Source organism: Mastomys coucha, chromosome X (genome assembly GCF_008632895.1).
Source record: "Mastomys coucha isolate ucsf_1 chromosome X, UCSF_Mcou_1, whole genome shotgun sequence".
Lineage (NCBI taxonomy): Eukaryota > Metazoa > Chordata > Mammalia > Rodentia > Muridae > Mastomys > Mastomys coucha.
This window is the reverse complement of record NC_045030.1, coordinates 7906714-7917679: the sequence shown is the minus strand read 5'-3', so window position 1 is coordinate 7917679 and position 10966 is coordinate 7906714. Positions and strand designations below refer to the sequence as shown.

At 36.7% G+C, this 10966-nt stretch overlaps 2 protein-coding genes across 2 annotated transcripts in view; one reads left to right on the top strand and one right to left on the bottom strand.

The window, feature by feature from the left end:
• Cask (calcium/calmodulin dependent serine protein kinase) overlaps positions 1–10966 on the top strand; it is a 340530-nt gene that overhangs the window by 188210 nt on the left and 141354 nt on the right. The gene's annotated exons all lie outside the window — the stretch shown is intronic.
• Positions 905–5684, bottom strand: Gpr82 (G protein-coupled receptor 82). Its single transcript, XM_031342996.1, has 3 exons — positions 5499–5684; positions 3241–3312; positions 905–3147 (listed from the first exon to the last, which is right to left on the bottom strand). The coding sequence occupies exon 3, from the start codon at positions 3111–3113 to the stop codon at positions 2127–2129; it is 987 nt and encodes a 328-aa protein (XP_031198856.1). The 5' UTR covers positions 3114–3147; positions 3241–3312; positions 5499–5684; the 3' UTR covers positions 905–2126.

Below are 10966 nucleotides of genomic sequence, written 5' to 3'. Positions count from 1 at the left end.
AAAAACCTAATTGGTCCTATGAAAGAATGGGTACTCAGACTGAGGAGTTAGGTACACACTGGGGAGAAGTACTTGACACACAAGCTGGGGAGTTCAATCCCCAGCACCCAAGTAAAAAGGTAGGTTTGGTGACACATACTTGTACTCGCAGGGCTGGGGAGATAGGCACATCCCTGGCACTTACTGGCCAGCCAGCCTTGTATAATCTGCAAGCCCTAGGTCCCAGTGAGAGTCAGTCTTTCTCTGTCTGTCTCTGTCTCTGTCTCCCTCCCTCCCTCTCTCTCTCTCTTTCTCTCTCTCTCTCTCAAAATCAACATGGATGACTCCTGAAGATAAGAACTAAAGTTAACTTCTAGTCTCTATACCCAAGCACATGTTCCAATACATGCAATACATGCACCCTCACACGTATGCATGTACATATGCAAACATATACACAGAAGAATAGATATACACTGTAAATACCTGAAGCCAGAATGTGTTCTAGCTTCAGATATTTTCATTTCTCAGTTAAGGAATGAGTTAAAAAGAACAAAGTTTTACTAGTTATGTTTCAGTATTGGATTTTGATGAGAACTACATAAAATGTCTACTAATTTTGAGCACATGGCTTTTTGAGAATCTGTTCCATGAATTGCTTCTACAGTTCTTGTAATTGCTTCCACAGTTCTTGTTCAGGAACAAAACCTGCTGTGAAATTAAAGATATGTAGACTCACATGAACTTAATGTAAACTTCTCTTTGAATACCTAAGTGATCACCATGTGGAAGAGGAAAAGCAGCTCCTAACAACATGCCAAATTGTGCTCAATGGTTAATTTTACTCAGCTGTTTCATTTGTTTCCATTCATGAGGAGAATGCAAGTAACATGGAAGTAGAAAAGGAAGATGGGGCTTACGATAATTTGGAGAACACTTTTTTATTTTTAATCATAATATATACAATACAGAATTTAATCACTTTTTCTTACTGGCAAGATTACATGAAAGAAATTATGACTAAAAAATGATTGCTTCTTAAACACTGGAGGAATTGGGATAATCACTTAATTTATATCTGGGTTTTTCATCAGTGTGTACATTAACCTGCTTTGTGGTTGTGATGATTAAAATTATAATCCTGAAACATATACACAGAGGGTAGTCAAAACATATCAAGTACTGACTAGCTGGTAGCTCACAATACAAACAGCATCTGATTTAATAATAGTGATATGAATCAGGTCATATTTTCTGTTCCAAAATTAAAGAAACTAATATGTAAAGAAGGTAAGTAATTTGCCCAAGATTCTCCAGCTAAATAAGAGATGGAGCTAGTATTGAACCCAGAGAGTTTGAATCCAGAGGCCAGCCTTTTATCCAACATGATTACACTTCTTTATACTAAATTTCTTTAATTTACAATAATTAATTATACATATGGCAGGTACTGTCATTATTGATAGTGCTACTATTTATATTGGAAATATATAAAAATAGCATATAGTTGGGCATATAATTATATATATATATATATATATATATATATATAGTTTTTATTTTGACAAATGTAATCCAAATTTTTGTAAGTGAAGTCTATGTATTAAATATTAGAATCATTGAATATCGCCTTTCCCAGTAAAATGAGCCAAATAATACCAAATTGACTTCACACTGTATTATTCATGCAGTTAGATGGGATTTAAATAAAGACATTTCTTACTAGTTGACTTTTCCAGTACTTACATTTTTCTAATTATTTTTTCAAGTTAACAACAAATCAAATCTGACCATAGATAGGTACTTGCATTAGGTTAGAAAGCAGGCAAACCCATAAACCTTTTTGGTTCTTTGTCATAAAATATTGTGTTTTGAACAGAAGATTCACAACTGACTGAAGAAAAAAATTCTAACTGCATATACAATCGAAACCTTTTGGTATACTTGACTTGTTTCTAAAAGTCTCTGCCATCTAGTCTTTCAATATAAGTAGAACTATAAGTCCAATTTTATGCATATATCTTTTTTAAAAACTCATAGAGGTTTTCTTAGTGCCCGTTAATGTCACTAGTAGAGTCAGATGCATTTTTTTCTATTTGTGGTGTTTTCTATCCAAAAGCCAACCATATGGTAGTATGTGCAGTGAATTAAGATTTTGCAAGGAGCTCATATAGTGTCTTCTTGAATGTTTTATCTAATAAAAGAAATATTATGGGGTCTGTACTACTTCTGGCTGATGCAAGACAAGTGAGGATATTTTTTGCTTCTATTAAATAATTCAGCTGCTGACAGTCTCCTTCTCTTTGGTGCAGAACATAAAAAATGGGTTTAAAAATACTATATGGAAGAAAGCAAACTACTAGGAGGACCTGGATGATCAAAAGGTGTCTTTTCACAGATCTGTAGGTCAAATCTTTCTCAGTAATGGAGGTACAAGTCCTTACTCTTCTCAGATGGCTGACAAGAGAATAGTATGATGTTACTACTACTAAAAAGGAGAATCCAATAAATGTGGTTCCAATGAGACCCGCAATCTGAGAAGGGCTGGCTCCCAGTTCCATCTGCCGATTGTAGCACTGGCTCTCTCCTTCTTCTGTAGCCTCGACCACTGAGTAGTATAGGGTAACTGGAATAATTACGACAAGCACAACTCCCCATATATAAATACACATTGTTCTGGCAAAGTTGGGCTGGCGAAATCTTTTCAGTAAATGGCCATAAAACATTCTCTCGTAGCATGAGGTGGCCTCTTGCATGGACTCCTTTTTCATTAAGGTAGCATAGCGGCTTATGGCAATCCAGCTTAAAATTAAGAGGCTGACAAACATGCTTACATGCATGGATAAAGTTCCCAAAAAATTGACCAGTCTGCATTGTACAGATTGATATTTCCAATAAAAACCCTTCAAGAAATATATGCCCATGAAAGGCATAGCAGTGCATACAAGTAAGTTTGCAGTCACAAGATTTGACAAGTAGATATGTGTTGATGTTTTCTTACCTATTTTTGTTAAAAATACCCACTGAGCAAGTGAGTTTCCAAAGAGACCAACAATACACAAAAAGATGTAAATGATCGGTAAAGCTGTGGTAGAAATCACGGATGGTTGAATGCATGTCGAGTTATTGTTCATTTATATTAGATTTTCTTGGTTTTTGTCACAGGAGCTAGAATGGAATTATATATACTTAATATTAAAACTAACAACAAAAGGCATTTTTTTGTTTTGATGAAGCAAGAAAATCCAGATAGTTTCCTACCTTTTCTAGTTGTCACAGTGGTCTGGTTAAAGTAAAAGCAACAGTACTTAAAGCGATGGGTAATTCCTTCGTCTAAAAAACAAAATTTGGTACAAATAGTTAATTAAGTGCCTGTGATTTATCATTCATTGGTTGGAGAAATTCATACTTTTTAGATTATAGAACAATATGTAAATGATGATAGATTTTGCCTAAAAATCTAAAAGCACAGTAAGAGGACAGTGGTACAGATGTGGACACATTAACAGACCGGTCAAACACATCACTTTATAAGATAACTTAAGAGTTAATAGTTTTTATTAGACAGTTTTTATATTTAAGCTTTTATTTTTAAAACTAATAAGTAAAGGGTAGTTTTTAATTCCAATATTGACTATATCCAGTAATCCAGAAGTAAGCCCCATTCCAGATGAACAAAATACTCAGACAAGATCCTGAATAAGGATAAACTCCAGAACCCATGGTCATTACATCATTACAAGGTCATCAGTAATCTCTCATTCCAAATACTGCTAAACTCTCACACTTTAGTAAATTACATTATGTGTCAAAATTATACTTGGCATACTTGATAGCTAGAGTACCCTAATGTGTCCTCTTCTGTAATCTAGTATCTGTGTTTTTTGCTTATTTAGAGGATATAGGTTTTCAACCCAGCATAAATGCAGACGTGGATTTTACTTTTTTTTAATGTATTTTTATTATATGTGCATGAGTGTTTTGCTTGCATGCATGCCCATGCATCGTGTGCATGCAATGCCTGCAGACACCAGAAGAGAGAATCAGCTCCCTTGGGATTAGAGTTACAGACAGTTGTGGGTTGCTGAATGGCTACTGAGACTCACTCAACCTTGGGTTCTCTGGAAAACCAACCAGGGCTCTTAACTCCTTTTTTATATGTCTTCCTTTTAAGTCTGTCCCGCCACAGAGGGATGTGTGAAGAGGGGAGAATCCCAGCCAAGCTCTCTTGGTTTTTGCCTTCCCTTTTTTCCGGGTGAGAATTAGCATAGCAAAGTTACTAGGTTCTGCTCAAACAACAATCCTGATTTCTATCTTCCAAAGTTGCAGTTACCATTAGCAACTTAATAAATTATATTTATTGATTTTTAAAGGCACATGATTTCTCTGTTTTCACTGTTGACTTTTGGGGCACCATATTTTGCACACTTTTATGATTTATAGCAGAGTTTCTTGGTCTTTTGTTATTCATCTTCTCTCTTTTAATGATGAACATAAAAAGGTTTTCCTACAGAGCATCTTCTGATCTCTGCCTTCTCAAGATTGTGTTCTCTACCCCACTTCAGAATCTTGATCTTATTATTTTCTGCATCTTGAATTGCTTTAAAATTACATCAGATTTTATATAAATGAGGATCATTTCATAATATATTATCATTTTGAAACAACTTTTAAGCCAATCTCTTCCCTAAACACTTAAAAGACTATGCAAATTGCGTTCAATTAGACCTTAATCAAGGTCTACCACTGTCTTCACTTTATTTCTTTACAATTTTTATTCAGAAATTGCACCATATGTTTCAGAGTGCCTTTCTGGATTGCAGCTGTAGATACTCATAAATATGCAACCTTAATCTGTAACCTTGCTAATTTCAAAATTAGACAAATAGTGATTGAAGTGAACCAGTTCATTTATTAAGAAAAATTCCCTTCTGTTCAAAAGAAATTTTGGTTTTACTGAAGGGCCAAAGCTTTTTTTAAGGGATGAAGCTCTGACTCATAGAGATAATGCATTACATGCTGAAAGCAGCAGAGGTACCTCTATGAATATCAGTAGCAAATACTCCGTAATGAAAGGAGAGCAAAAGACTATTACTGAGAAGCTAGATGATGTTGAGTCTCTACAAAAACAAATGACAACTAGCTCCCTATCTTCAGCTTCCCAAGTTCATGCCCCCTTCAGTAATAGCCTTTGAGTCTAAAGCTACTAGAAAATTAGATTCAAAAATTTGTAAAATGCAATTAAACTTGAGAAGTCAAATAAAAGTGAGCTCTTACAGAATTGCTTCCAAGAAAATGTCTCCAAGTGTGTGTTCTCCTCAGCAGAATGTCTGTGTACACACTGTGCTAATTTAACAAATAAGAAAACTTCCACAACTCCAACAGTTACTCATGGCTATTTAAACACTTCTTGTGCTGACTACGTTATTTAATGATCAGATTTCACAATTCAGTTTAGTCCTTTTAGACATTTATAAAGTTAACCTTTAAGCTAAAATTGAGCAAAGAATTGCCCTTACCTGTATGAGGAGCTTATTATGCTCATTAAGGTTTCACACTCACAATTCTCTGATCGTCACTCTTCCAGTATCCTTAATCAGTATGAGTAGAGTCTTGCATGACACCAAGTACAGTGGGGAGAAAAGGAAATTATACTGTTGAAGAAATTTAGTAGTTACTGTTAATATAGCAAGTACCTCCTCAAAAAAAAACAAAACCGAAAACAACCCTCATTTCTCTGTTTCTTTACTGGGAGGAAGTTAGTGGGTAATATATAAATATTTATTTTTATATATAAATATTTATATATAAAATATATATGTGTATATATAGTATAAATAAATATATGTAGTATACTTATGATTATTTCATTTTATGGTTAGCTTTATTATTGTGATTGACAGAAGTTAGATTTCAAAGGTTTAATCCCACATAGCTAATTATTTTTCTGTGAGCATAATAGAAGGAACTACTTTCCAGTAACTCAATAAAACACCAATATAAATTTGTCTCTAAACTTAACTACAAAATCATTTGTGGACAGCTTCTTTGCAACCCATCTTTTCTAAGAGTAGACAAAAACAAAACTTCAAGTTTTCTTATTTATACCAGCTTGCTCAAATCAAATAGCACTAGGCTGGATTAAAATTCATGGTCATCAGTGTTCTCTGCTGTTTTAAGGTTGAAAAAGCTGATGCCCGGAGATGTTGTCTGTGTGCTCAGAGCATAGGAACTAGACCCCAGTTTGGTTACTAATAAACAACTTTTCTCTAATTGGCATGTTCTACCTCCATTTGGAGTTGAAGTAGTGAGTACATGAGTTAGAACATTTTATGATGGATTTTGGAGGTAGCAAATATGTTTCAAAACAAGTTAATAGTTATAGCATGTAGTCTGAACTAACCATAAGTGAAGGTTAAATGTGCATTTAGCACTGACCACTTAGCAACCTTCATCTCCAGCCCAGTTCTGCCAATTCTAGTTTCTAAACCCAAGTCCACCTCATCTGCTTACCACTCATTGAGTACGTATACCATGAGAAGTTGGGTTTATTCAAAGATTGATCCTGAGAAGCTGGAGAGGTCTGCCATCAGCAAAGCTCTGTCTTGGAGAACTGGATTACAAGAAGGGTAGGAAAGCCTGGGTTATACAGTGGGACAATGTGCAGGAAGCTCCATGCCCATTCCCCTGCTTGCCTCAGGGTAGAACTGTAATCAGCCTTGACCTCCTGAAGATAGTTACAAACACATTAGTTATCTACAAGTTAACCTTCACAGCAATTTGTATGCTTTGTGTTAACTGATGCAGGGAATTAAAAGAACAAGGAGAGCTGTACATTCTGACATTATCAGAAAGTCACCAGAAGTTGGAGGTGGGGGTGCCAATAAATCTAAAAATTGTTTGGCAATTAACATTTTTGTCATTTAGGTGAGCTTTTCTTTAGCATTTAAAGTAACACAAACAGAACAGGCAAAGGTAACTGCTGGAGAAGAAAGGGGGAATGGGCACATAATATCTCCCCACTGTCCCACTGCGTGTTCACCGTGGCCCAACTCGAGGATGTTTGCATATCCCAAGGTGGACAATTCCTTAAAAAAGGTAGCCATTGTTCCATTCTCAGAGCGTTTTGAATTTCACTGTTGTACATTTTCCTTAAACAGTACAGTTTACTCAGCTATTTACTGGAGTTTCTACCACACTTCTAGCAGCACGTGGAGTTCCCAGAAGTAGAATACTAACCACAAACTAGAGTGTCTTAAAATCCAAGGAAGATGTGATGTGTTATACAGACTTGAGCTGCTCTGAGAATCAGAAACTTGGTAAATTGGTAAATCATAGTGGTTCATTAAAAGAACTGAAAGGGAAGAACAGAGAACGTGTGATGAATGATGGTGGAAAACGAGGCTCAGGGAAGAAACGGCTCAAGTGAGACAACTAGGTAAATACTATAAAAGGTTTTCTAAGACAGTAAACAATACTCTCCGATAGTAGAAAAAAGTAATGGCAGGAAATAGTAAGCTAACAAAAATATTACTTGTTGTGGAGCTATTTCAAGAATATCAAACCAAGTTGCAAGTTCTCTGGGAAATAGTGTGCCCCTTTGGACTTCTATGTCACAGGTTTTCTACAGCTCTTTGTGTTCTCATCATTCTCCTCTTCAGAGTGCTGCTTCTTTGACCACATGTAAATGTCATTCTCATATCATCTGCCCAAGCACTCCTCCCCTACATAGTCTTGTGATCCTTCTGATCTGCCTCAGGTGATGTTTTTAAATCTGGCCCCTGGAATTCCTTTGGAGTACTTTAGGAAAAGTGATCTAAAATGCAGGCATGTGCTTATTCAGTTTTGCAGCCCATGGTGAGCTGTTGTTGCTGCCTCTATTAACTTTGAGGAGTAGGTTTGAAGGTCACTTACCAGTTTCCCTCCAAACCAAAAGCAGGAGGACATGAGATACCTTAGACATACCTGAACATGTGTGTTTCAAATGGGATTTTATTTTTGGCTCTCCAAGCTAATATATAAACTGGCTACAACTGGACAATTTAAAAATTATCCAGCTGGCCAATCAGAAGCTCAGGGCATTGAGAGGGAAGCTGTTGTGCAAGACAAGAACATATGTCTAAATATGTGCACATTAGAACATCATTCTTGATTTCCCTCAAAGGGGGCCATGGTAAGCCTTCTTCAGTTCAATGCTCACGCAAGCCAGTTAGTTTTAGATGTGCAATGCAGTCCTGTTATTCAAAGCTGTGGTTTGTTCAAATTCAGTGAACCTTCTGTTCTCTTTAGGATGTGGTATTTGGCCACAGCCTTGTTTCCAGTGCTACTGCTCTCAGGTCCTCACATCCTACTACAAGAATCTGTAGTCATGGGAGACCCCAGTGTAACTAGAGTTTTGGGATGAAAGCTCTTTCTCCAGCAACCCTAACAGTGTAGCCTTGGCCACCCATCCTAATATGTCAATTCAAGAAGCAAATGACAAATTGTGAAAAGCAGAGAAAGGAGAGGTAATCATGTACACATCAAAAAGAGGAACAGTGTCTAGTGACCCCAAATTCCTCTGCAGGGTACTGATATCAGCTGTAGGTTTTAAATAGAGGACAATTGAGGCAAGAAGGCAAGAGCTGTGCATAGTTAAACAGCTTTAGTCAAGGTGTAGCCAGTAGTTAGTGTGACTCAAAGATCATTGTCTCAGTTCTGGTTCAACATAGATGGTCCGTAGATGTTCTTATTGTTCGAGGGAACAGGGTGGTCCCCAGGAGATGATTGCTCATGCTGTAGTCCTCACTGTAGATAAACGCCCTCATCTAGGTGATGGAATCCAAGGGAGTCCTGGTTTGGGATAATAACTGGACATCTTTAGGTACCTTTTAGGTATCTGAAACAGGACATTGTAAAAAGCTGATACTAAGATGCCCCCTTTAGTCCTGCCTCTGTGTCCTTGGCCTCAAAGGACAATGGAATAAGTGATAATTTGATAGACATTCCTTGAATGATTCATATTGACATAAGTAGACATAACTAGTAAGCCAGATTAAAAGAGATAGATACAAAATAAAGTCAGAGACACCAAGCTTTCACTGTGCTTTTAGGTCCCTGAGGGCCTGAATTAGAAGTCAGTGCTTTTTAGGACCATCAGGGTTTTTTTTTTTCTCCTTTTTGTGGATGTGTAGGTGTGTTCAGGTGCATGTTCATATTATGTTTCAGAACCAACCATTCTTTCCTGTGGGTTCTTTGAAAGCCAAAGGTAAAGATGGAAGTGGGCCAGTAGTTCTTGTGTTACTGCTGTGCCTATGCTATCTTTGAAGTGTACAAAGAAACTTATTTTATTTCCTTAAAAGCAGACACTTCTGAAAATAAGGCATTTGACAAGAGTCTGGGAGGAATGTGACCTATCTCGAATTACCACGAGTAAACACATGCCCACATCACAACACAGCAACTGAGAATGCAGAGAGATTAAGATCATGTATCAGTGCCCAGAATTCTCCATGCTTCTTTCCAAGAACAAGTTCATTTTATTACTAGCCACTTTTTTTTAATTTCTTGATAAAAATTGTCTTAAGTTTAAGACTGTGTTTGTGTCCCTTTCTGTCTTATTCAAGGATGGGGGTATATCAGTGGCCGTTGAAAGAGAATTGGGCATGAGGTCTTCTTTCCTGTTAGTGTTTGAATTCAGTTGCTCATATTGAGAATCCCAAATATTGAAGTACTACACTTTATCTGAACTGCTCTTAGAACAAATGATAATAGCCAGACATGGCAGCACAGGTCTTTAATCCCAGCACTATGGAGCCAGAGCAGATGGATCTATCTGACTTTGAGGCCAGCCTGGTCTACACAGTTCCAGGTCAAACAAGTCTATATAATGAGACCTTGTCTCAGAAAGAAAAGAAAGGAATGAAGGGAGGGAGGGAGGGAGGAAAGGAAAGGAAAGGAAAGGAAAGGAAAGGAAAGGAAAGGAAAGGAAAGGAAAGGAAAGGAAAGGAAAGGAAAGGAAAGGGAAGGGAAGGGAAGGGAAGGAAAGGAAAGGAAAGGAAAGGAAAGAAAGGAAAAGAAGAGAAAGTAAGAGGAGAGTTTGGGTGATGGTAGCACACCCCTTTATTCCCAAGGAGATCTCTGTGAGTTTGAGGCCAGCTTGTTCTACAGAGCTAGTTCCAGGACAGCCAGGATTACACAAAGAAACCCTATCTTGAAAAAAAATTGATAATAAATGACAACCACTTAACTATATTTTATAACTATATATATGTACATTTTATATATAAATATGTATGTATATTTTATAATTATATGTACATATATATGTAATTTTTATATATGTACATACATACATAGACAGTTTAAGATATCTATGAGATAAATGCTTTTATTTCTTTAACTATCTAGATGGTAGATGTATGTCCAGAGAGAACAAACATATTATCTGTGGTAACACAACTAGGCTTTGAGTTCACCCCAAGTATTAAATGCTGTTTTATCCTGACTCGCATTAAATAAGATAGCACTCACAGAATCTGTTATTTTTTTATTTTATTTAAAAAGACATTTCATAAATATTTTTTTAAATTATTCTTTTTTATTAGATATTTTCTTTATTTACATGTAAATTTCTCCTTTTCCAGTTTCCCCTCCAAAAAACAAAGAAACAAACAAAAGCAACAAAAACAAACCCCTGTTGCCTCCCCCCTCCCCATGCCTTCCACCCCACCCTCTCCCACTTACTGGCCCTGGTATTCCCCTACACTGGGGCATAGAACCTTCACAGGGCCGAGGTCCTCTCTTCCTATTGATGACCAACTTTGCAATCCTCTACTATACACATGCTGCCAGAACAATCAGACCCCTCCATGTGCAGTCCTTGGTTGGTGGTTGAGACCCTGGGAGCTCTGAGGGTACTAGTTAGTCCATATTGTTGTTCCATACAATATTTTTTATCATATCCTTTCCCCTCCTTCAAATCCTCCCTACCCAAATTCATATTCTC

Excerpts from the sequence above, each read along its gene's own strand:
- Gpr82 (XM_031342996.1), bottom strand. The coding sequence starts at position 3,113 with ATGAACAATAACTCGACATGCATTCAACCATCCGTGATTTCTACCACA.